General features: G+C 38.7%; 1 protein-coding gene across 4 annotated transcripts in view; it reads right to left on the bottom strand.

Moving 5' to 3' along the window:
• vps13a (vacuolar protein sorting 13 homolog A) overlaps nt 1–26,996 on the bottom strand; it is a 43,123-nt gene that overhangs the window by 2,314 nt on the left and 13,813 nt on the right. Inside the window, exons 32-73 of one of the 4 annotated variants that reach the window (XM_080893471.1) lie at nt 26,824–26,991; nt 26,300–26,607; nt 26,038–26,185; nt 25,735–25,906; nt 25,320–25,447; nt 24,962–25,188; nt 24,577–24,833; nt 22,955–23,139; nt 22,655–22,798; nt 21,665–21,874; nt 21,424–21,567; nt 21,233–21,334; nt 20,980–21,132; nt 20,634–20,892; nt 20,208–20,368; nt 18,754–18,857; nt 18,292–18,604; nt 16,185–16,321; nt 15,713–16,007; nt 15,491–15,595; nt 14,900–15,046; nt 14,465–14,596; nt 14,158–14,291; nt 13,267–13,335; nt 11,126–11,258; nt 10,212–10,269; nt 9,782–9,953; nt 9,023–9,176; nt 8,694–8,840; nt 8,466–8,547; nt 8,296–8,365; nt 7,918–8,032; nt 7,696–7,809; nt 7,444–7,589; nt 7,233–7,314; nt 7,023–7,136; nt 6,786–6,861; nt 5,440–5,603; nt 5,213–5,258; nt 4,934–5,057; nt 4,682–4,796; nt 323–408 (exon numbers count right to left, since the gene is read on the bottom strand). In XM_080893471.1, coding sequence (XP_080749597.1) covers nt 323–408; nt 4,682–4,796; nt 4,934–5,057; nt 5,213–5,258; nt 5,440–5,603; nt 6,786–6,861; nt 7,023–7,136; nt 7,233–7,314; nt 7,444–7,589; nt 7,696–7,809; nt 7,918–8,032; nt 8,296–8,365; nt 8,466–8,547; nt 8,694–8,840; nt 9,023–9,176; nt 9,782–9,953; nt 10,212–10,269; nt 11,126–11,258; nt 13,267–13,335; nt 14,158–14,291; nt 14,465–14,596; nt 14,900–15,046; nt 15,491–15,595; nt 15,713–16,007; nt 16,185–16,321; nt 18,292–18,604; nt 18,754–18,857; nt 20,208–20,368; nt 20,634–20,892; nt 20,980–21,132; nt 21,233–21,334; nt 21,424–21,567; nt 21,665–21,874; nt 22,655–22,798; nt 22,955–23,139; nt 24,577–24,833; nt 24,962–25,188; nt 25,320–25,447; nt 25,735–25,906; nt 26,038–26,185; nt 26,300–26,607; nt 26,824–26,991 — 6,200 coding nt within the window. The other 3 variants (XM_080893472.1, XM_080893474.1, XM_080893473.1) reach the window with 3 other exon arrangements.

Below are 26,996 nucleotides of genomic sequence, written 5' to 3'. Positions count from 1 at the left end.
TACATTAGTTAGAATTGAATTTGAATGTAACGCTGTTAATAGAGAGTCAAGTACAAGAAGTACAGCAGAACATTAAAACAAATGAATGAAAACAAAGGAAAGAATTTTCTTCACAGTTGATCTGAAAGTCTTGGTAGAAATATGCAAATACTATATAAACTTTTACAAAAATTTTAGCATCCAAACTGATTAGAAAAGAAAAAATTATGCATCATTTGAACCATATCTCAGCTCTTGGTCATTATCTCAAGTAAAACACTTTCTTGAACAGAAGAAAACAAACAAAAAAGGGTAAAGAAAACCCCCCAAAAAAACCACTCACCTCTTGGTGATCATGAGAAAGTCAGATTCATTGACTTTAGCATGAGCAAAGTACCTGTAGCTGGCAAAACGTCCATTCTCAATTTTCTAAAAAAAAAAAGAAAGACTAGAAAAATATCTGTCCAAACAACAACATTGAAAAATACGTCACTGTCTGTCAAAAACTGTATATAAAAGTAAAGGAAGCATGAGCTACCACAGCAAAAACAGTGAATCAGTATCTGCACAATAGTTTCCCTGTAACGAGATTGGAACATGTTGTGGGATTCAGATGCAGGACAGGATGAAACAAAGACGATGGCAGGTGGAAGTTTGAAATGCAAAGACTTTATTAAGAACAAAATATCAGTGAAAGGTTCCAAGTAATGACAAAAAAAACATAACAATGAAGGAAAAAAGTGTGATTATGATGACTTAAAGATGAACACTAATAAGTAAACTAATAAGAAAATGCCTGGTCCACAACAATGGCTTTTAAAAAAAAAAAGCATAAACATTGCACTGTTAACATGCAGCTCTCAGATGACATTTCAGGATATTTAATTGAGAGACCTTTACAACTGCTAGGACTGTGTTTTAGTTTGGACAAGAGGACACAGACTTTCAGACTTTAGTTTTCTGATTAGATCATACGAGTCAGCATGTGTGACTTTCACACAAACCTTCTCCAGCAGGAAACAAATGCATCAACCTTAATCATGAATGGTTAATGGTCATGTGATACGAGGTTTACAGCCAAGTTGGACTTGGCTGAAAAATGGTGGCTGAAATCATTTTTAGTTTGTTGTTGTGGAGCAGGGAAAAAAACAAAACAAACAAAAAAAGGGTGATGAAAAATAAAAAAAAAACCACAGTTAACAACAAAATATAAAAAATAATAAAATCTTCTAAACCAGTGACACCAGTAATGAAAGTCCCTACTTTGGTTCACTTTAATCTAACCAAACATGATCTCCAAACTTTGAGACAACCCTCCAGCACAGACTACACACAAAACACCAACTCTACAGCTTTCACTTCTGTCACTGCTAGCTGTTTTCACTCATCTCCCTTATCCTCTGAGCCAGATCTACGCCATTCACTGTACGCCACTTGCCTCTGCGGACATGACAGGAGAAAAGTGTGGAGGGTTAGATCAGACGGAAGGTGCGAATCTTTCTGCTGATAAGGCGACTTCAAGGTGAGAACCAAGGAAAAGTCTGAGTGACCTATCAGCAGTGTTCAAATCTGCAGTTTCAGACTTTAAAAGTATGGAGAGTAATATGTCTTAAAAGTGTTACAAATGTGTATGGTATGATCTACAAGTGTAAACTAAGAAATCACACAGGAAGTAGAGATGTCCTAGTTTTCCAGTGGGACTTGAACACAGTGCAAAGTGCACTAAAGGCTTTGCAGGTAAGTGAAAGGTTTTTTTTGTGTAGTTTTAGACATTTGAACGGACAGAAAGTTTTTTAAAAGAGAAAATGATCAGATTTGTGAAGCTGAACTTAAAAAAAATGTGTCTGTAAATTAAACTAATTTTACTTGAGGCCAAATTACTTTGTATGTGTGTGAACTGAAGCACGCATTTGTGAGTCATCGAAAGTTTCACACAATAGAAGTCATTTACAAACAATTTTAAAATATTATATCTGACCTGAAAAGACTAACAAGCATTAAATGCTCTTGGATCTATAAAAATGTAAATGGCTGTAAACTGGATCACAAAGCCCTAATGCAATGGCTTAATTATTGTTTGAGCAGATAAGATAATTATGGTGGACCTAAAAAGATTAAATTTGCCAGACTATCAGTTTAAACAGATCAGAATCCCTCCCAGCTTAGACTGTGATAAGCATTTCCTCTTTTTAACAAAAGCATAAACATAAAACTGAAGAACCTACTCTGATTTATAGAACTATTACTCTATATGGCCTGGTCCTAATTTAAGCTGAAGGAACAACTCAGTTACTAACACATTACTACACACACGCAAACCTAAGCTGGTAAGACAGAAAGGTGACAAACTGAAGAAAGTCTTGAATGAAGATGAAGTTAGAAACACAAAGATGAGACAGTCAACATGGAGCAGACTGGCAATGATGTGAATCATATGACAAGATTTAAAACTCTTTTTTCAGCTTTAAATTTTGCAGAATCTTTATAAAAAAGCACCAATTTGTCCACTGAAGTTATCTGGCCTCTCTTGTAGGCTGCTTTAATTTATCACCTTTCTGTAAATTTTAGGGAAATTAGGATTTTTACTATTAAACACAATGTGAAACTTCAACCCACTCTATCCAACTCACAGCTAGACAACGTCAACAAAAGGTTAGATAAATATCAGACCTGAAACACATGTAAGCTGCTCTGAAATGTGAAAATATGGAAAACATGATATATTTGGATTATATGCAGACATTCTGTTGATTTCTGGTGTGAAATACAGCAAATATAATCTTTTTTTAAAATTTCCTGTACCCTTTTATTCTTCCTTGCAGATTACAAGATTTAACCAATGCCGCTTCCTTTTAACCATAACTTAGTGATATAAAAAAAGAGACATTTTTAATTCTATCCATCTGTAGTGTTCACATTTGTAACAAAGTTGCTGATAAAGGTTCCTTCTGAAAACTTGCATGGACATCCTCATATGCATTAATGATGCACATGGACCAGCCTCAGTTTGTAAGCTATTCTGCAGTCTGGCAGCTTAACCATCGTGTTGAACAGATTTGTCTCTGATTGCTTTCCTGGTTGCCAGTCTTGCATTGACCTCTCATTTCTTAATGGCATCTGAACACTGGGAACACGGTAGCTGAAACCTTTCTACCATTAATGAAGTATCACTTAGCATCAATATCGCATCCTCTGCCAGAAGAAGAGTTTTTCACAACACTGACGAATGACTCACTCAAGACATAAAAGTGAATCAAGTGGGAATGAGGGGCTGCTCATTTTTTACCCACTGGATTGTATTGACTTCTTTTTACTTCAAAAATTAAACAAATATGTAATTTGTCCAGAGACTGCCAAACCTATTCCTACAGGAGTAGTAAAACTTCCCCAAACAACAAAGGCAACCATTTAGGGCAGGGGTCAGCAACCTTTAAGACCCAAAGAGCCATTTGGACCCGGTTTCCACGCAAAACAAAACACTGGGAGCCGCAAATACTTTTTAACATCTAAAAAGAAGATAACACTGTATATATTGTTTTTTTACCTTTATGCTTTGTGTGAACAACTAAGGTGTGTTGCTTATGAAATCCATGAAGTGCTACAGAGAAAATTACATTTTATTTATGTAAATAACACATTTTAAACTCTTAAAGAAATATAACAAAAGGAAAGACACCCTGCTGAACTAAAATGATCCAGCAAACAAAAACTGTTGTGAGCCGCCACCCTTATATCGCCTTTGGGCTTTTGGAGCCTTGACCTGACTTTTAAAAAAAATAATTGGAAAAAAGCACTATGCTGCTAAAAATGAAAAGTAGATAATTACAAAATTCCGCCTAAATATGTATTTTACCTGGTTAATGTGTGTGGCGGGGCGTGGTCTGCAGCGCCGCTGCAGGGGAGGCGGACGCACCTGAGCGGCACCCGCAATCACGCCTCGCCGCCTTAACGTCGACCGTGTGTGAAAAGTGGTCAATAAAGAGATGCTGAAAAGCGTGTTCATGGAAACATCGTCGGGTCTGCCGTGATATGTTTACAATGGGACTTCTGCTCCTGAACCTCTACGCACAGCGTCTGCAAATCGGGGCTGTATGAAGTCACTTTCATCTTTACGCAGGACTGTAAGCTGTCATCTGTGAGGCGTGAGCAGTGTTTGTTTTTAACATAGTTCACGGTGGAGCTGCTGATGTGGATCCGAAGATCCATAATTGGCCTCGGTTGAAAGTCTCAATAAATGAATGGTGTTTCGGCGGGTACACCAGCTTCCGCGAGTGTGACGCTTATTTTAAGCGATGAAAAAAATAATAGAATATAATTTTATTTTTATATTTCATTATTACAATAATCTTCCGATTTAGAACTACAAGTTAAAAAAGAACTAACATAAATAAAATACACTTCAGCTAAATACTTCTAATTTATTTTCCCAAACCACACGGAGCCGCACTATAAGGACTAAAGAGCCGCGTGCGGCTCCGGAGCCACAGGTTGCCGACCCCTGATTTAGGGCATCCAACACAGCTAAGAAAATCAGTCAAATAAGTTTGAAATGCAAAGATAATGACACCACATCACAGTAAAGATAAAACAACTTTAAAAATTAAATGACATGAATGCAATATTGTTAACAGAGTTTTCCATCTTTGTAAAAACTGGGAATGACTGTAAAAAGGTGATGATGGAGAGGGGTTTTTTGTCTTACCTGAAGCATCTGACTGCCGAGGCCTTCCAGCTCCTTATATGGTCGTATGACACCATCCTCGTGGATGAAGCGAGGAGGACGTAGAGACTGAACATCTTGTGAAGTCTCTGCTGCCCTATATCGAGATAATTGCATTTGGAAACACACACCTTCACACAACTCAGGGCATAAACAAATTCAAACAGGACCTATCATATTACACACTGATGTGGCAAGTGCACAATCACATAGCACAGACAGAAATAACTGTACCTCTTGATCCCTTGGAAAGTGCTGCTGGCCATGTCAATAATGCCTCCTGTTGGTCGAGCTACTGCACCAACCAAACCTTTTCCAACACCTTTAAAAAAGCCCGCTGCCCCCTCTTTCTGGGCCCCTGCATAATAACACAAACACTGCAGCTTAAGTTCAAAGATCTTCACGGCCAAATGTCAAGTGTTCAATGGAAACACACTAACAGAACACGTAGTTTTTTTATGCCCTTATTTTATTGGACTAACATGTTTATACTTGTGGTCAGACTCATCTTACCTTTAATAGGTTTGGTAACGATCCCTGTGATCCCACTGACAAATCCCTGTGGGAAAAGGAAGATAACACTGCAGAATAAATGACTCATTACAGCCGTGCATTTTCTTTCAGACTAGTTTGCAGTGTTGTTGTTGCTAGTCTTACTACTTCCTACATCCTGCATTAACTGCGTGTTTCCTGCTGATAAACAGAGAGGAGCAACTTAAAAACCAAACAGTTTTACATACAGACACCAGTCCTTTTCCACCCCTGGTCAGCCCCTCTCTCAGACCGCTGGGCTGTTTGTTCATAGCTTCTCGTCTCTTCTGCTGGTACTCTTCATCCATTGTCATCGCTGCGACACCCTTTGCCATGGCACCTGTTATCCTGGAGGCTGCACCTGCAATACCGCCTGAACAACAAACATGATTTCTTACCTGAGAATATTTTTTAATATATCTTAAATGTTCATGTCAAAATTGTGTCAGTGAAAATCTGAAATCTTAAGGGCTCCAACATGTTGCTAAAAAGTCTCAGATGTGTAATGAAACAGCCACAGTTCACTGTTAAAGGCAATATAATGCTGAAATTTAACAGATATAACACTATATTAAAAACACATGCAGTAAAACGACAAATGCTCAGTTATTACACTGTTCAAATTACAGCCCTATATAGCAGCCATGAACCCATCCCAGTCAATCAACGTGTATAATGACAGCAGATAAAGTGAGGACAGCGTGCAGGGCTGTACAAACTCTTTAACGACCTTCATTTCTTTTTATTTATTTTTTTCATGTGGTGATGAGCGATAATTCTCCGAGCTTTATTACGTTTTTTGTTGGACATTTACTGCTTTTTAACTCATTTTCAATCTAGTTTCACATTATTTTCACAGGATTATTTTTAACATCTGATAAACTTCTTAACACTGATGTCAAGCATATAATGACACCAGGCTAAAGGGATGAATCATTATTGTTTCTACACATTATGGACACTTTCAATTAAATTTTATTTTTAACCAGTTTGTTACCAGCAGCCTCTCACAAAAAGCAAATGATTTGCTCAATCTATGAAACATGGCAATGATAACACAGTTTGACAGACATAAAATAGCTGAAAACAAGTGAAGGAAACTGGACAGTTGGGAGGGACAAAGAAAGAAGTTGCAGGTCTAAAAGGCATGCCTCCACTTAGGTGAAGCAGTGCTCAGACTCAACATAAGTGAAGCAGTGTGGGATCATCTTTACAGAAAACAGAACAAAAGGCAACCAGCATCTAAGGAAGAGCTTTGAATGTCCTTCTAGAAGCCTGGAGAACTATTCCTGAAGACAAGGAAGCTGAGTAAGAGAGTTCAGGATGTGATAAAGAATTGTAAAAACAGTTTTTGCTGTACATACTGTATTTCAAAATACAAAGAAATGAGTGCAAGACTTTTGCACAACACTGTACTTAAATTTAAAATAAAAGATAAATTAAACATAATTAATTTTTGAATTAGAAATTCCAGTGATTATTTAGCAGTTTTGACCTGATCCTGTTGAGCTAAGGCTGACTCTGTATTACCCCTTTAACACCATTTCATGCTTACCTACAGCTCCTCCCACCAGCGCCTTAACCCCAAGAGCCATTCCTTCAACAAACTCCTCAGGGCCCTGGATGGCTCCCTAGAAGAAAAAAAAAGAACAGTTATTGTGAATGTTAACCTGAATCCAATGTGGCCATATTTTCTAAATTACACAACGTAACTATTCAACAGGTTTTATAACGCACTTCAAAGCTAAAAGACCCAGTTGAACTTGTCAATAATTTTATTGGATATCATTACCTGATAGGGCTCATAAAAGAAAGCCTCCACCCCTTCTGACAATCCTCTGATCAGTCCAAATGGGTTTCCAAGAACATCGAGGCCCAGCACCAGCACATACATCTGCTTAATAGCCTTGAGATACACATAGGTGGAAAATCAAAATATCAAAACAAAAGAAGACAAGACAAATTGTCACTTGTCTGGTTTCATTGTGCTTGTATGTATTACCTGCTTAGAATAATGTCTGAGGACCTCCCACTGGAGCTGCTGAGTGGTGTAGAACTGGTAGGTCAATTCAAAAAAGGCCAGCCTGAAATAAATGTCACATTCAGCCAAGAAGCAGGGTTGGAATCACCAAGAACAAGTCACATGGAAGTAATTTAATGCTAATGGATGGCACATGCATGCTGTGTATTTGAGCCTTTTTCTGTATTCATACTTGAAGACAACATCCTGCACATCAGTGAGCGTCGCGCCGATACTCTTTAGCAACAGATTTAGCGACTGCACAGGGATCAGTTCCGAATCTCTCTTCTGCTTCAAGCCATCCTCTCCGCCTGTGCTCAGAGAGAAACTCAGGTGCAGCTGACAAAAAGCACAAAAACATCAGCAGGCGTTACTATGGCAACGGAGAAATCGCAGAGATCAGTTCAGACACTATTTGTTTGACAGAAACTGCATTCGCACACACCTTAATGGGGGAAATGTGGAAGTACTCGTAGAGGCTGATGGGAGATTTGTCAGCAGCAGAGACATGGTTCAGTTCTGTCTTTATGTTCATTATGTCCTTTTCAAACAGTTCCACCTGAAGCATCAGGAGAAAGGCACAACAGCTGTTGAGTTAACTGAATTATAATCATAACGCATTCTGAACAGAAAGGTAACGTTGTGTGTGTCAATGCGTGTAGCCGACCTCCTGTTCTGCACTCGTTATGCTGTCGTTCTCTAGGGAGAACAGCTCCAGGATGGCGTACAGGAAGCCCAGATCAAGTTTTAGATCCATCTCCTGAATTAAAACCACAAAGTACCTGAGGCGAACAGAAATCAGGACTTAGACGAGTATAAATGAGAGCAAATTTCAGGAGTTAAACTTTCGGTTAACAGAGAATTGTAAGATTTCAGCTCACCCAAATATATTATTGGTCTTAAAAAGGACAAATAATACATTTATTTGTCTGGTAGATCATAATCTACCAGGTAGATCATGATCCTGGCCTCCATATACAATAACAATGAATATCAGCTAGAAAAACATAATTTGAGGAGACAGTGAGAAAAGAAAAACAATTACTTGATGCGTGAGATGTCAGAGTGCCCCGCTGCTCGGGTAACAATGCTGATATCAGTTAGAGGTTTGGGTTCTGTGGAAAAATATGTATAGAGTATGATAATAAAGACGAAAGAGCTAAAATAGTCTATTATTGTAAATAAACAGATAACAAAAAACCTGCATTAACAGACCTGTCTCCATGGCGACAGACTTTGGCAGTTTCACGGGGTAAAAAACGTAAGGGAAGATGGCCCCAGGTAGCTGATTCTGGATCTGTAGAAGGAAAGGACACAGGTCTGTTTAGTGCACAGACCAAACAGAGCTACACAGCTACGAAAAGGCAATTAAGAAAAGCCTTTAGCTAACTTGCTTGATCTTCTTTTTCAATAATTATTGTAAATTGAATAAAAAATTTTCACCTGTATCCGGTGAACTTGGATACGATAGGCGCTCTGTCGTGGTGAAATGCTGTACTCCACCTTCACACCCGGCAAGAAGTGCCTCCTAAGAGGAGCATCACATGGCTTCATTATCTGCATGTCCTGGCCAGTGGGATTAAAGAACACCTGGGAGACAATGACAAAAAAAATTCAACAGTAATGATAATTATCCCATTATCATGTGCAATTTCAAATCCAGTTTTATGAACGAGTTTACATGCTATGTGGATAATCTAAAACCAACTATTTTCATTTGCTTTTATCCACCATTTTCATATGACAGAATAAAACTAATTGCAATATTTAACCTGAAAGCCGTTTTCCAGATCGAAAATTGCCTTGTCTACGGCCCCAGATTCCTGGTAGTCTTTGAACTTGTCCTCCATAATTTCAGCTTCTTTAATGGTCAGAGGCTTCCATCGACTCTTCTTCTTAGGTTTGAATTCCCACACAACATCAGAGCTTAAATAAAAGAGGAAAGAGATGAAAGTCTCAGATTAGTTAAGCAAGAAAACATAATTTATAGATAAAAATTTATACACTCACTTTGTTAGGTACACCTGTTGAACTGCTCGTTAAACCAGCTATCTAATGTGTACATCAAAAGGCGCTTTTAAAATAAATAAATAAATAAATAAATTTTAGGAGTGTAGAGATGGTCATAACGACCTGCTGCATTTCACACCTAGCATCAAAATAAAAAACACAGGATTTAAGTGATTATTGTTGTCAGATGGTGCCACACTGCTGATCTACTTGGACTTTCCCACGAAACCATCTCTAGGTTTTTCAGAGAATGGTCTTGAAAAAACAAACAAAACAAAAAACAACTGAAAATATAAAATGTCTTGTTAATCCCAGAGGCAGGAGCAGAATGATCGACTCCTTCCACCTCATAAAAAGGCAGGAATAACTCCAATAAGCACTTGATTTAACCAAGATCTGCAGATGAACATTTCTGAGTGCAGAACAAGGCTTGAAACAGATGGGCTACATGGCACCTGCAAATTAGAGTTTACTTTAATTCTACTTTAACTATTTATTAAGCAAACACAAAAGCGCAGCACCTTGTGATCCCAATGAAGGCAACCTCTTGGTTGGTGCTGTTGTTCACCAGCGATAGGCCCACATGCCGTAGTGTCAGGATGATTTCCTGTTGAGCAACCTGCACCTTCTCATTGTCACAGAGCATCTTGAAGACCCGTCGCTCCTCAGTGAACAGCACAACACGCTGGAGACCTTAGAACAGATAAATAAAATAAATAACACACATTTCTTTTGTAACCCAAAGGAAAGTTGTTGTTCATTACCATTACAAAATGAATCAGGGATAAATAAAACCTTAGAAATGAGTCAGACTTGCAGTTCATAACGCCAACATCCTGCCAGAAAACTGTGTTTTTTAATATATATATATTTTTTAACAGTTCTAGAGATTATATTACTACAATATGGCAACAATTAAGCACTGGCAGATTTTAGATCATTCAACTTTACCTTCATAAAAGGAAATCACAAAAAGTTTGCCCTCCTTGTTTACGTCCTCTCGCAGGTCCTAAAAGACAAAGCGTATAAACTTCAGTATCTTTAATCTTTATTTAGATACTCTTCCATCGAAAGGAGCCAGCTGAGGTGGTTCGGCCATCTGACATGGATGCCTCCTGGGCGAGGTGTTCCGGGCATGTCCCACCAGGAGGAGGCCCCGGGGCAGACCCAGGACACGCTGGAGAGATTATATCTCTCGGCTGGCCTGGGAACGCCTTGGTATTCCCCCGGATAAGCTGGAGGAGGTGGCTGGGGAGAGGGAGGTCTGGGCCTCTTTGCTTAGGCTGCTGCCCCCGGGACCCGGCCCCGGATAAAGCGGAAGAAGATGGATGGATGGATGATCCAGATTTACATGATCTGTATCTATACAGTTTTAAACTAAAGGTAATCAAATTTATGAACGATTCATCACCACCAATAACATATTTACAGTTATTAACAATGAATTTGCAAAGGTGATACTACTTTACTACTTTTTATTATCTATATATATTCACGGGTTACTGTAAGGTGTGAAGTACATGAATAGGTGCAAAAAGTCTCAGCAGTCACAGGGTATCTAAAAACCAGCAGGTTCACATTCAGTAAGCTCATAATTACCTGCTTTCGCAAACAGTACAGCCTTTTTTCCCCCTCAGGATTTCATTTATGAATGAACCTATGATAGACTTTTAATATGCAAATCTTAAAGTAAAGCCAGCCTAATCAAATTTATACCTAAGACAGCAAATACTGCTTTTTTTTAAAAATACGTTCAGCAGAAACTGATTTTATTTGGGAAATGTAAGATATTTGTTTTTGGGGGGAAAAAGGATTACTGATAAACATTATTATTCAGACAGTTATTATTCTGACACGTGCAGTACCTCTTCACTCTTTAGTGTCCCAGAGTAAGTGCTGCATTTCCAGGAGAGCGCTCGTGACCCAGTGGGCTCAGTCCAGGTGTAGTACACAGCTTTCCCAGCCTCCAGCTCCTCATGCTCCGCCTTTTTCTGAGAGCTGCATGTACACAAACCCACCAAGACAGACACATGCCGTATGTATCAGCAACATGAGTTAAAGCTACCAAAAATGAAACAAAGCAAAACAATTATTGACTTTGAAAATACAACAGAGCCCCTCCACCACAATCAAGGACCATGCCAGCAATCATTTTCTCTGAGTTGTCTCTCAGCCTGCAGCAGCAATTTTCATCAAAAGACAGAAATATGTCACCCAGAGGTCCCCAAATTCCTGGAAATAAAAGGCTCAAATATGCACGTTCACATATTAGTGAGGATTCTGAAACAAATATTCAATGGATCATAAAATGAAGACTGAAGGAAGAAGTGGCGAAGCTGGAATCTACAAAAGGGTATAAAAAGCACTAGTCGACAGCACTACAGGAAGAAGCAGGTGGTGTGATTCCTTTGGAGGAATCCCATCCAGTCAGCAGCATTCACATTTTTCTATAAGATCATAACACAGATGAAAGCAACACTGAGTAAATGGCTTAAGATTTGTATTCTGCTCCTTTAGATCTGTGTAAATTTCCGGTAGATCAGTAAAAAAAAATAACTGGGTAATGGTGTAGGTCTTTTATAAATAGAAAACTGAAACTGTGACAGTCAGTGGCATTATGTTATGTACAGTGGAACCCCGACTTACGAATACCCCGTTCCACGAAAAATTCAAGTTACGAAGGCACTGAATGGCAATATTTCTGCCCGTGTTACGAAATCCGCTGGCTCTGATTGGCTGAGCCTACAATGCCCACAATGCCTTCCGAATCATGTGACAACCCCTTGGCTTCTGTACTTGCGCTTCGCTGTTCCACTTGAATGACGTATTGTTGTTCTAGTTAGCAATTAGCCTATCGTTCAGCATCGCCTCACTCAAAAGGCGCAATGGGTGCTTCGACTTACGAAAATTTTTGACCTACGACTTACCCTTGGGAACGAATTAATTTCGTAAGTCGGGGTTCCACTGTACTTAAAAAACAGAGTTTGAATATGGCAGAAGTAGGCCATGATATACACTAAAAGGAAATATTGAAAGTACAGTGATTCCTAAATACAACTAATATAACTTTAGTTAAGGGAGCAGAGTACAGAGGCAAACTAGAATCAGAGCTCAAAGGATCTTTTTTATACTTCGGTTTATCTACACTCATCCATCTGACCACACTCTGCACTCAAATGAACCATTAATGTAACATCGAGAACAAACCATGATTAGCTGCTGCATCGTTTGCATATTTAGTTAACTCTGGTTAATGATTGGAGACATCTTCGTGATATACTTGATCCTTCCTCTTGGCTTCGCCCACATTCCCTCTTTCATTTTTTTATATACCCACTGTTTTACTTACTTATGTGAATTGTATAAGAGAAGCTATAAAGAAATTTGAAGTCCCACACCTACAAAACTGTGGTTTCTATAGGTCTCGAAATCTGCTGCCAGAGATCAGACACCTAAATATTTTTGGAACATCAGGTATTCATCATTCTATGTTAACCTGAGCTATGCTCCTACAAGTCAACATGCAAAGAGCCACGGTACCAGATAATGAGTCCGAAATTTTTCAAAGATCTAGCTCAATTATTTTTCTAGACGATGGCATTTTAAATCTAGCCTTCAAAAAATGATGTTAGAAAAATGTCTAAAAACACCCCTACCTTCTTCTATTTTTTTAACTAATGACAGACTTGAGGTTTTGCTAAACTCTTTCCACTGGATTTTTTTAGGCAAAGCTTAGATGATCCTGTGGGAGCTAATATGAAACCACCCATGCGTTACTCATAGTGCAGTTTAAATAACCAAATGTACTGATGTGTGTTTAAATTGTTTTTCTTTTACCTTTGTCAAAGTTTACTAGACTGATTACTTCCTATAGGAAATAACTTTTCTCTGGTGATGACAATGTAACTACACTGATGGTTCTCTTTTGTAATTCCTGTTCCTCATTTCTATCTTTATTTTGAGTTCAGAGTTTGTCAGAGGAGTTTCCCTTTTTCATATTTTCTACCTGTCCTCCTCCACTGAGAAGGAGAGGTCAAGTATCTCGTCAGCCACCCACGAGGATTCTGTCCGGACACTGCATGACCCACAACACACAAACAAACTGCTATCAGCAAAAATAATCACAGGCAATTATTATTAACTTAACTGTTTGAGGCAACTGGAACAGAAGAACAATATTGTTACTCAACAAATATGCAAAGACACATGTCAATAAAACATGGAAATGGAAATGTTTTGCGTGACGAAACCTGTAAAATTAATGGCTGCTGTTCATAAAACGGATAAAAACAAGACACAGAAATAACTAGAACACTAAGAAAAGGTTTTATAAGTACATTTGCCACAAAAATATCCTACTTCTGGATAGAGCACCTAATATTAGGGTGAATGTGGCACACACAAAAAATCTAACTGAAAAGAAACATTTTGCATTTTGAAAGTATTTCAAAAACACAGTTACAGACAACACCAAAGATCTACACTAATGCTAACAAACAGTATGACAGAATATTTAAAAAAAAAAAAAACACTTTAACTAAACACTGAAAGTCCCTAGGAAACAGAATTTCATAAAAACAGTTTAAACCTCAGTGACAGGGGCCTAGAGGCCAGTTTGCAACCCTCTGGCAACCCCTAGTTGCTAAGGACAACCGGTTGACAAATGGTTGATGGAGGTTTTTGGCTGTAGCTGAGTGAAATCAGTTGCAAAGATAGTGCTCAACAAATACCCACGTTGTGATTGCTTTGTTCACTAGTAAGCTGTTATGGTTGCAAATGGTCTGAATGGAAAACACCAACTTTTCTGCAAACAATTGCTGTTAGTGAAACCTAAAAAAAAAACAAACCTAAAACATTTTCTATATTTCCTTTTAACTGTGCCCCTTGGTTCTCTCACCTCTGATGGAACTGAAGAGTCTGATTTTTAGTGTGGTTGATGATGAGGAAAGGGGCTGCGCCATCATGGTAGTCAGAAAATTGAATAGTGGCCGAGTGTTCCGACAGATTCATGTCTACTATAATCCCACCCGCCTACACAAAAGAAACAAGCAACAGTCTGAAAGCCGTAATACAAAAAGGCATGTGTGTGAAAATCATGTTAATCACCTCAATTACACATTATGTAAAAAAACAAACAAACAAACAAACAAAAACAAACTTATATGCACACACAAATATTATTAACTATGTGCATTTCTGCTTACTTTGTTGTCCAGATGTAGCAATAAGCAGTTCTCTGGTCGTTTGAAGTCGATAGTCACTGGAGGCGATAAGGAAGCTTCTACTTTAATTTTAAGCTTCTTAGTGTCACTCTCAGGCCAGAAAGGGATGGCTGACTAAATGTGAGGAAAAAAAAAACAATATGCTAAATGCTTCTTGTCAGATTATCAGTAGGTAAATACATTTTAAAACTTTATCAAGACATGATCTTTAAATAAAGCATTTTTATGCACAAGAAACCTTTAGTCACATTAAATTTATAGAAATCAATAAGCACACATGTTCAGTTGTTACATCACACCTATTTATAAAGTTAAATGTAAGAATACCCAGGATCTTGTGTCTATGATATACTCAAACCAAAACCAAGACCTTAACCTGCATTGTTCAAAAAGAGAAAAATCTGAACAGGCTCTGACCTCTTCTGGTTTTGCCTCAGTCCAAGTTTCTTGCCCGTCTTCGCATATGAACACACTGTGCTTAGTTCTGTTGACCAGCATGTAGAAGGGCACAAAGGTCACAATGCGGGTCAGACTGAAACTGCTTGCATCGATCTTCACACCGACCTGAAATAAGACAGAGAATAAGACAGACATATTACATGAATACAAAAAAAGTACATATCCAATACACCTGCCTCTTTGGATCCTCTGCCTCCATCTCACCCTATCCCTCATCTACTTTCCCTCTCAACATTTTCACCATTCCACCTGCCTTCCTCTCATCCACACAAATGGATTTGGTCTTTCTCCCACTGACTATCATTCCTCTTCTCTCCATAGCATGCTTCCACCTCTTCCCTACTCTCATTGTAGATCAAAATGCCATCTGCAAACATCACAGTCCACGCCAACTCCTGCCTGACCTCATCTGTCAACCTGTCCATCTCCAGTGCAAACAAGAAGCGGCTCAGAGCCAATCCCTGACTATCCCACTTTTTCTTCGCCAACCTCTTCCTTTACATATTTTTTTCACATTTTTATATAAAGAGATAAAATTTCAAATCTTACCAGATAATCTTTGAATCTGCCTTTGCATTTCACATCCCCGTGGCTCCCAACTGTGTCCAGAGAGAATTCATCAGATAGTTCACTTTCTGAGATCATAAGACGAACCTGGGGGAGGAAATAATTTAATCTAATAAATGTACTGAACCACTGGGACCACTGTGAACAATAATCAAACATGTTTCTTTTAAAGAGCTTTCAGTAAGACTGACTTAAAATAAATACCTTATTGTTTCGCAAGAAGTACCGAGGCTTGAATGAAAAGAGCAACGGCATCTTGTAGTCCATGGGATGTTTGCGGTGAATGTCATCAGCCTTGTACTGCAACAACCTGTCCGTCTTATTTATCATCCAGTACGGTGAATGGATAGCAACCACCATCTGCCCCAGATCATATTTAACATGAACTGCTATATCCAGCTCAGCCCTCTTCCTCTCCACTGCATCTCCATCTTCGTCTGCATCCTCTCTTAGAGACTTGAACACAATGAAGGTGATCTCTTCCTGATCACTGTTGAGTCTGTACAAGACAATAATTGTTTGTTTGTATCAGAAATGTGAAACAATTTAATGGAGACTGCATGTCTCTCCTATAAATATAACTATGCATCAGAATTTTTTTGTCATGTTATTTAAGATCAGCATACAATAAATAGAAAAAATGTGTCAATAACAAAAAAAAGAGATTAAGTCACACCTATATACAGAAGACCAATCCTGAGCCAAGTACTCAATCAAGCGAAGATCAAGACTTGACTGGTTGATGACTCCAGTGTGAAGCTGAGCAGAGTGACCAGGGTCCAAAGTAGCCTCAGGTGCAGAGATTCCACTGTTCTGTTGAGCAACAGGATGAAGAAAACAAAAGGTGTCTCTGCATTTGAAACTTCTACCTTGCTGCTTTCAGTTCATGCCAACTTGTAAAGAAAATACAATGGTTGGAAAAAAAAAAGTCCCCAGTTACTTAAATTAAGATAACAGAGTTCCATATTACACATTTTTGCTATATTTTTTTCCAAGTATAAAATGAGACATTTTAAATATCTAAATGTGAGTGAATTTTCTTATCTTTCAGTTAAAATTTCTAAACAGAAATGCCAGCATTGGACAAAACTAGGTTTATTAACTATTGCTTGTTTTTTGGGGTTTTTTTGCTGCATAGAGTCAACAGATTTTTTTCCTATTTTGGATTAATGGAATGAATATATTTACTTCAAGTTACCATGTAGGAAGCTGAAAATGTCATATATAACTAGTCTTCTGCAGCTTAATGTTACAGAAGTCTACAAATGAGGTGTTAAATACATACTAGATATTTGCTGTTGTACACAGTGGTCCCAGTGGTTCAGTACCTTAATGCAGTGGTTCCCAAACTTTTTTTGCTAGGCCCCCCCTTGTTTTACAAGAAAAATGTTCGCGCACGCACGCGCACAAACACACCCTCCAACCACACACACCCATATTTTGCTTCATTGCGGTTTATTTCACACCTCAAACATTTAGTAAACAATTAAGCAAATACAAGTAATCTGCAATAAATTACAGGTAGTAATAAAATAAACTACTTACTCTGTTATGCTACGTCCACACCTACACGGGTATTTTTGAACACGCAGCTGTTTCGTCCACACGTAAACGGCGTTTCGAATCACCGAAAACTGAGATTTTTTTAAAACTCCTTTTTTGCGTTTACGTGTGGACGAGGAATACAGAGTTCGTCATGCAACGTCAAAGGTATGTGCCTTTATTCACGTCACGCTGTGCGCGACGTTATTGTTTACATGAGATGAATAGCAGAATGGCAGATAGAGACAAAATACTGTTAATCTGACAATCTGCAGGTTTTACACGCTTACATACACACGCAGTTACTGTCCCTCCATTTAGAAAGGCAGAGGCGTCACGGTGTAATTATTTTACGTGTAGTTTTATTTTATGTGTTTTAATATTCAACATTGCTATCAATACATTTTTCCAAAAATGCCTCTCTGTGCAAAATGGGTTTAAAAACATAAACAGCTGTGGGATACTGTTTGTCCGTGATTTGAACCAGGGAATAAATCCTGGCAGGATCAGCCTGATGTTATTTGTATCCCTCAGTAACTTTACTGCATAAAGAGCTAACATCTCCAAAATGCCAGGAGTAGTTAGTCATTATGAGAAGTGTTTGTGAACTAAAAATCAAGAATGTGGGATTCTGTTTGTCCATGATTTAAACAGCCCAGCGCTGCTCCTGACGCAGGGAAAACCAATTCTGCAGGGGAGACCTACCTCAGCACTTATGCAGGTGAAACCAAAGGGAAGATATGCTTCACCATATTTTCTAGTCTTTGGCTTAGAATGAAGTTGGTTTGGAAACATATTCAGCTATGCTTCATCTCCTGCTTTGCGTTTGTGTAGGCGCCCCATACCGCGCCCCCCCTGCAATGGCTCTGCGCCCCCCCTAAGGGGCGGGCCCCACACTTTGGGAAGGTCTGCCTTAATGTTTAAACAGTTACAAAATTAAGTAAAGTCATGCAGAGCAATCCCTGCTTTAAAAAAAACTAATGATAAAAGTACAAACATCCAACACATAAAGCAGTATTATCCACATATGCCTAAGTAATGTGAATGTGCTGGTCTCTGACTGAGGTCCTATGGTAGCATTACATAACAAAGAACACTTCCCACTTTTAAACAGAGCAAATACAGCTGTAAAATACACACACTATTATTTTATTGAACATTTACTCACATAAACCCACTTTGTATGTTACTTATCAACGTTTAATGGACTAGCTGAGTACAGATTATTACATGCATCCTACCTTTAGACTGTAGGTGATGGTGTAAGGCAGAAGGTTGCGTAGCAGGATGGAAGGCCACAAGTGAAGCACGAAGGGCACGTCAAAATTCTCCCCAACATCTCCGGTCTCCTTGCACGTCACTGCATCTTTTAATGGCACAATGTTGATGGTCATCACACCACCTTGGTTTCCACGGCGACGGCAGATTTGCTGTAGGCGTTTCTCAGGCTCCAGGTTGTTAATGTCCTCGTAACTGAAGCCTTCTGAGCAATCATACTGCTCACCCTGACTATCATCTGTGCTCTCTATTACTGGCTGAAGGCTCAGCTCAGACCTGTTTGGAGGGTAAGGGCAGTAAAGGTTAGAGGTTATTGTTTTTTGTTGTTGAACAGAAACAGAAAAGATCTGGAAACATAAAACAGAGAGTGAGTGAGTTAAGTTGTGTGCGTAAATATGTGGGCCAATTTAAGCATTTGCTCCTACCTATACGAGTCCAGAGGCACACAGAACTCCTCGGCAGGGAGGGCAGTACCCAGAAGGGTTGGTCCTTCAAAAACGTTGAATGGTATTGAGAAATGATTGATGAGCTGCGTAGTAAAAAACAAAAACAAATTACTGGTTACTGACACTTGAACTTAATCTGAGAGATCTATCTGGGCATATTGGCTTATATACTAAAAGCTACTTATTGGGAGTTCCCACAGTGGGTAGCTTCCTAGGCTTAATTTAGGAGATTTCTAAACTGAATATGCTTCCTGATGCAACCCCAAAGGCATTTGTGTCTCCTCCCGGGATTGAAAAGAGGATCTTTCGCTTGATAGTGAAAAACTAAGAGACAAAGACTTCACTGTGGAGCCACTAAATTGTTCAAAAATGTCATAAATTACATTTAATGATTAAATAAAGGATAGTTGAGTGTCTGGAACATTGATCTCTGAGGGTGCAATTCTAAACTCTAACACAATATATGCCACTCCCTTCAGAGAGCAGTACAGGGTCTAAACAAAATACAAAAAGAAAGGAGTGGGGGGGCCCTTAATGCAACTAAATAATAACAAGGTTTTTTGGCCTTCAAAGCAGAGTTTCAAAGTCATTTCTGACATTGGTAAAAGGACAGTAAGAGGAAGAGACAGACAAAAAAAATCAAAACCACTGAACTTGACCAGAACAAGATTATACTATATATATATATATATACATACGTATATATGTATGTATATATATGTATATATGTATGTATGTATGTATATATATATATATATATATATATATATATTTTTTTTTTTTTTTTTTTTTTTAATATATTTTTTTATAAATTTCAAATGTGAAATGTTGCCCACACAGCCATCTCCAGGGTTTACAGATGAGGTGTGGAAAAGAAAGTTCCCTGGGCAAAGGTGCCTTGTTGATGTCAGAGGTCAGAGGAGAATGGTCAGACTGCTTTAAGGCAACAGTAGCTCAGACAACTTGATACAGGTAAGATATGCAAACAGCATCTCTAAATGCAGCCACGCTAAACCTTGAAGTAGATGGGCCACAGCACCAGAAGACCATACTGGGTGCAAGTTCCACCAGGATAATGTGCCATGTCCAAAGTTCAAATCATCTCAAACAATATGGACCAAAATTTTAGAGGACTCTTTCGAGCACCTTGTTGAATCTGTTCCAATATTAAGGTATTTATGAAGTGAAACAGAGGGACCAACCTGGTACTAGCATGGTGTACCTAATAAAATGTTTATTAACATGGATATCAGCAGCAGCTACCCCCAAACAAAAAGCTGGAGTGCATTTTGAAAAGAACGTTTTTTTAAATGACTTTTATATAAAAAGGTAACTTTAATTACACTGAGTTTGTAATTAATGTAATTTGAGAGACAGCTCACTGTAATTACACGGGATGATATACACATGATGGGAATGATCATCCTACATACCTGGAAAGGAGAGCGGATCTTGATGTACTTGCTGCCTTCTACAGAGGAAATCTGACAGACCAGGAAACGAGTGACTCCTGAGTTGTTGTGCATTACACTGTACATTCCACGGCCCACTTTGATCAAAGGGATCACACTGGCTGAGGTGTGACCATCTGGAGCTGGAAAAAGAAAGAAAATAGAACGTACAGGCTCTTTCTGACTGGCATGAAGTTTAAAATTTGGTGACTGACAACAACAACAACAACAATAATAACAAACACCGTCAGATATACTCAGAGAATAGAGCAATAGCTAATTAGAAAATTTAAAGAAAACACATAAAACATATATTTTTATGTTTTATCTTTGTGTAGTTGGAGATAACTGTAGATATATCATAGCTGTCTGTTTTCAGCATAACCGTGATAGTAAAGTATAACTCACTAGGCTGTATGTAATAGTCTTTTCCACTCAAAGAGGTCATTGCTGAGAAATGATCAGTGTCTGTTGTGGTTGAATAGTCCATTCCGAGGGATTCGCCATTCTGCAGCTTCACAGTGTTAGCGATACTCTGCTGTCCAACAGGACAAAACATCTCACTGTGGCGCACAGAAACTGGTAGGCCAAGACGGTTTTTGACTACAAATGGAGCTTCATCCTTTTGAAAACACTCTGCTGTCTGTTTGGCAGCTTCAGCAAATGCCTGGAGAAGGACAAAAACATGCATATCACACATCGATACACACCTCTAGACAGGTATTTTCTGTCAAGCCTTTGAAAGACTTCTTACAGTGCCCAGGTTACTCAGCATAGCCAGTCCACATTTGGAAAGTGTGATGTTGAGCTGATCTTTACTGTCGATGACAATGACTGTCTTGTAGTCTGGGATATTGGAATCCACTTCATCTGACATTTCTGTGTACTTCACAGGTTTCTTTTTCATCTGGTTAGAGGACAGTAAAGTATTAGACACACCATGTGTATTTTTAAGTATTATTTTTAAGAATGCTATATACATGCAGAATGCAAGTATACATGAGTACCTTCAGTTTCAGCACCCATGGTCTGAAACCATCTCTTGTCTCATCTTCTAAGGGCTCCAGCAGTGGCTCCCACACTCCCATCACTTCATTATAATAGTGAACCTAAAAATAAAATGCATTACTAAATAGAAAAAAATTATGAACAGCAGACAATTTATTAAAAGAACCACATGTCTATTGGTTTGTGTTACCTCTAGGGTAAGCTGACTGTATAAGTTAATGAGCGTGGACCAGTTCTCCACATCTCCCTTGAAGGAGGACTTTGCCAGAAGCATGGGGATGGTGCGATGTCCCACTCCAGCCTCCAGAGTCACACAGATTGATCTGATGTTCACCTGCAATTATTTTGCAAATTCAAATCACAAGTTATTATATGGCAGCATACAGTCAGCTTTACCATATTATAATTTCAGCCAAAATGCTAATAATTACCTTTAGGGACTCTCCCTGTGGTATTAAGCAGGTCACTAATTTGGTGTCTTCATCGTCATCTTCTTCTAGGAACCAGAGTTTGAGCTCCTTCCAACTCTGCTTATCCCACAGGTTCACAGCAACAGGGCTGTCCAGCTTCTCAGGGGTCTCTGCTGTTGGAGTGAGTGCTGACTGGATAGTAATCACGGTGTTGATTATGACTGGAGATACCTGTGCATGAGTCAGACACATGGGAGATAAAACTTAAGGTTACTTGCATAAGCCTGGCTCTCAGAGTAAACAAGACGTGGCAAGCAGCAACAGCAGCCAAGTCAATCAGGTCCTACAGGAATGACAAATCACACCAAACACATTGCTGTATGGCTAAGTGGCATGACATTGTGGCCTATGATGAAGACTTAGGTTCAGGATTAGGCGGAAAAAACAAAACAAAACAAAAAAAAACCCAGCTTGCGCCAGTGATGGAGAAGTTAGCTAAACACTCCTGTCTATTGAGAATTAAGCTAGCTAGCCCATACTGGATGTTGAGACATGTTGCTACGCCAGATATTTAACTAATGACTGCGTAGTAGGGCAAGCTACTTAAAGTTAAGCGTTTCTGCCCGACAGAAATAAATTTCTTGCTTTTAAAATTTGCTTTCATTTGATACAATTTTTATCAACACGTGCAGATACAGTCCTGTTAGAGCAACAATAATATGCCCCCTTATTATATCCATTACAAGGAAACAAAAGTCTGAAACGTTTTTTTTATCAAAAAACTGTATTTCCAAGGTAACACACTGCTGTAACCAGATGTAGGGATTGACTTTCTGTCTCATTTAATTAAGCATGCATACAAGGCAGTGGTTTAACCCCAAAAAGTTCAAATTTTAAAAAAAAGGCTTTCATTTGCTAACAACAAAGAAGCTGGAACTGCAACAAAAACACAATCATTTCAATTTGAAGAACAAAATATGCGGCCACATGTAATATTAACAAAACAAATACCTTAAGTGAGAGAGCGTTGATGGTGACCTCCATAGCCTGAGGGGAGGTTGGAGACTGAGTACTTTCGAAGTACACCTGACATGGCTGAAGCACTGTAGTCACATTGTTTCTCCTCTTTTGTCTTAAGAATGGACAGGCAACAACCTACAACAAAAGTGATCAGTTTAAAAAAAAAACCCAACCTAATCATATTTAATTTTAAATATGTGTTAAGGAATATTAACATTTTCCTCTGGATACATAATTTTGAATTCTTTGAACATGCAATTCTGACTACCACAATACATTCCAAATATAAACCTTGAGGTCCTTGATAACAGCAGTCGTCCGTGATCCTTCACCACCATTTTTCATTACTAGTTCACAATATGTGGTCATCACCAGAGCTGGGGCGTCATCACGAGTCAGGTCAGCTACAAATACAATCTCTGGGTTTCGCACCACAACATTCATTTCAGTCTTTGTTACCGTGGCTGTAGCTGTAGCTGGGAGGCACAGAGAGCATTAGAGTAAAACTTCACGTTAAATAATTAGAATACGCCAGTTTAACTTGATAATAGGGCTGCTCGATTATGGCAAAAATGATAATCACGATTATTTTCACTGAAATTGAGATCACGGTTATTTGACGATATTTATTTAACCCTTTAAGACCTACTATAGAACCAAGTCCACCAGAGCTTATATTATTTTTTTACATGCTGTAGTGCCATTTGTGGGAGCATTTCAAGTTGCTATACATCAATACAACTGTTATAGCCCATATTTTAATAATATGTATGCATTAAGTCCATAGTAATTACATAAATTGCAAAAAAGTGCAATAAACTACAAAAAAAATTGAAAATCGCTTTTGTTTTGTTTACATATATTTCTACTTGGAGAAATTTAAGAGGTTTATCCCTCAAAACTTTAAATACAATAAAGTTGCAAAAAATAGTTTCCCACCACAGGAAATTTATTTTGAGTGTCTTCATAGTTTTATTTTGGAGATACAGCAATTTTTATATACTGCAGGAAAAACAAAAAACAATCCTATGATGCAAATTTGCAAAGAAAACAGCATGTGCATCATTTCACTGTGGGAAGTGTTATGAACAGCTGATAGGAACGGCAAAGCGTGTTTCTGGAATATTATGTTTTTGTTCCTGCAAGCGCTTTTTATGCAATTTTTGCAAAGCTATATGTGGAACGAAACCGTGACCGAGGACAAGCTGATGGCATCAGATGTAAGTACAACTCCTCCGGTTTCATATGCAAAACAAATTATTGCGCTAGCTTACACGGTTCAGGTTCTACAGGGATTTAACAATAGTTACGCAAAACGGAGCATGCAGCTCTGACCGGCTTTAAAGGGTTAACAATGACTTTAAAAAAATAATATAAAATAGTGTGCAACACCACTGAAGTTTTTTTTTTAAACTCTCTTTTCAACCAACGGCAGTCACTCTCCTCTCCAAATAACTTCTGCTTAGCTTTCCGAGCTTCCCTCGGGTCCTCTTAATCAGCGGTCTCCAACCTTTTTTGCGCCACGGACCGGTTTATGGCCGACAATATTTTCACGGACCGGCCTTTAAGGTGTCGCGGATAAATGAGGGGCTAATAATCGGCTCAGTCATTTTTAATGATCGTTGAAAGCCCAGATCGTAATCGTGATTAAAATTCGATTAATTGAGCAGCCCTACTTGATAATCACAAAACTCATAATCTAGACTCACTATATAAATGTATATAACATCTATATTATCTTAAAGCATCTATAAAATGTTGTATTGTAATGAAATAGTCAAAAATGAAAGTTTTATAAACATAAGGCAAAACAAAGATGGGAATAATTTGGCAGTTTAAGCTTGTCGATTAAGAGAACTGACATGATTTCGGTTAACTAGATTAAAACATTAAAACTGATAAAGTCAACTCACCAGACTCTTTAGATGTGACCGATGAGTTAATGTTCTTCTTATCGCCAGCACCAGTACTGTTCTTGGGTTGTGGCACTTGGGCAAAACCCTGCTGGGTGGCCTTAAGGAAGATATCGGCCACCGTGAGCAGAAATTCCATGCTGGCACATAGATACACATCCTGCACCACTGTATCTAAAGTGGTGCCTTCACGGGTTTGACGATAGCTCACTTCCACCATGTTGTTCTGTTCTGCACCAGGACACATTGCCATCATCCTAGAGAAAAACAAAATAGGACTATGAGAAAAAAAAGAGTGAACACAATAAAATAATTTACTTTACACTGATCCGTCAAGACATGGCTTTTTTGTGTGTGTCACTAGCTTTATAAGTGGTAGCCGTACCTTGGGGTGATACTTTTGGCTTTTGGCCTCTTGTCGTCTAGAAGGCATTCAGCAAGTTGTACTGAGGCCTTCATGGAGCTGTCGGAGTACATGTGGACAGAGGTGGAGATGGTGCCCAGAGTAAATTCTGCTAGCTTCAGCTGCTCATCATGTGGGTCTGACGGCTCATGTTGTGGGTGTGACTGGTCATGATGTGGGCCTGACAGCTCACGTTGTGGTTCTAACTGCTATTAAAAACAGAAATTACACAGACTTTCTTTACTAAACGTGCCTCACAAAATACAGACTGACAAGTCTAATTCTATGATGTAGTTATGACTTGTGTATGTTTGTACATATGTAACAGACTTGGCATTACCTTATCCTCATTGGAGCTGTACAGAACCACAGTCAGCGAGTCAAACTTGAAGTTTAGTTTCAGTGTGTTCTTTCTCAGCTTGCTGTTTTTCTGTGTCTCTACAACAGCAGCTGTCACCACTGTGTTACCTATTAACAGCATAATCAGAGCGCAGAGTTCGGATTAAAAGACAAGCTACTGGATTTTAGTCAGAATTGTGCACTAATTAAGGAGAACATGTTTCAGATTTCATTAGCTACATAGTTTTGTGTAAGTATGCCCTGTCAAACAACAACTCATCTGTTTTTTGTTTTCTGTTGTTTTTTTTGGTAAAAAGTTATCTGACCAGGCTGTTAAATCATATGTCTATATTTAAAGCTCTACCAAACACACATAACCATATCAAACATAACCATATACAACAACAACAACTTACTGCTGGGTGGTCCAGTGGTGCCAGACTCCTGGGAGTCTTTGTTGGATACAGAGTCAGAGGACGGGTCAGTGGCAGGCAGAGCAGCTGGAGGTGGACCAGCATCAGACTTCTCTGACAGGTTCTCATTCAGAGTCCTCAGGACAATGATCATGTCATTCTGGCATAGGAGCAGCTGTTGGGAACATAGAGAGATGATTTTGATAAAACTATTTTTAATTCTCAATATAAGCCTCTACACAATCGTGGGATTAAAAATCAAAAAACAAACAAACAGGTAAGATATATGAATATATATATACTTACACTCATGGGCTTTAGATGGACCCCAATATCTATGTCAGGTATTTCGTGGTACCAGCTGGAAGATAGATTTCTACGGATTTCCAAGTCTAGGCTCACTGGCTTCAGCAGTTGGATCTCTTCTTCAAAACGTTCATTTTTAAATTTGGCTCTGAAAGGAACAAAAACATAGATTTACAAAGGTCTGTCGGAATACTGCAAATTCTAATCAATCACAAACACAAGCATGCATATTTTTTAAATAATACCTCCCACAGAAACTGACCTGAACATCTTAAGGTCAGTCAGTCTCACAGTCATTATATCCACAACAGGTGGGATGCTGGCATCTGATTTACAGGGTTGCTTGGCAAAACGATTTTTGATAGAAAGCAGACCAAGGTCAGCTACAATGCCATTTGATGAAGAGGAGGACTGGGGGAGGAAGATGATGGGTGCATTGAAGTGGACATCGAGAGCGATCCGAGTGGTCCGTTCAGCCAGTTCTTTCACGCCTGATGCTGCTTTTTCTGCAGCCTGAACTGTTACCTCAGTTAGTGCCTCTTTAGCCTCCTGGAAGTTATTGACAAACTCCTGTAAGGAGATGGGGTGGGGAAAAATATTTTTGGAGAAAAATTAATAAGATCAAGTTGGAATGCAGAAATATACAGAGGTAACGTAAATAATTATATTTATAATTATAATTTTATTATTACCTTATCTAATAAATTAAAACACCACTTCAGTTTTACATGTGATAAAAATTGATAAGAGCAACAGATTAATTCTGCCCAGAAACGTGATTCTTACCAGTATAGATGAGAGAAACTTGTTGAGGAAGATGACCTGAATGCAGCCCACACTTAGTGTAACAGTAGTGTCAACGTTAGACATGTCCAGATAGGCATCTCCTTCAGTCGCATCTGTATAGTTTACCATGTGGAAGTGAAACACTTCCTTATCTGCTATGGACACAGCCTAGA

The sequence above is a fragment of the Rhamphochromis sp. 'chilingali' genome (assembly GCF_963969265.1).
Source record: "Rhamphochromis sp. 'chilingali' genome assembly, chromosome: 10".
Lineage (NCBI taxonomy): Eukaryota > Metazoa > Chordata > Actinopteri > Cichliformes > Cichlidae > Rhamphochromis > Rhamphochromis sp. 'chilingali'.
Note: the sequence above shows the minus strand (reverse complement) of the source record. Positions and strands in the feature narration are given on the sequence as shown.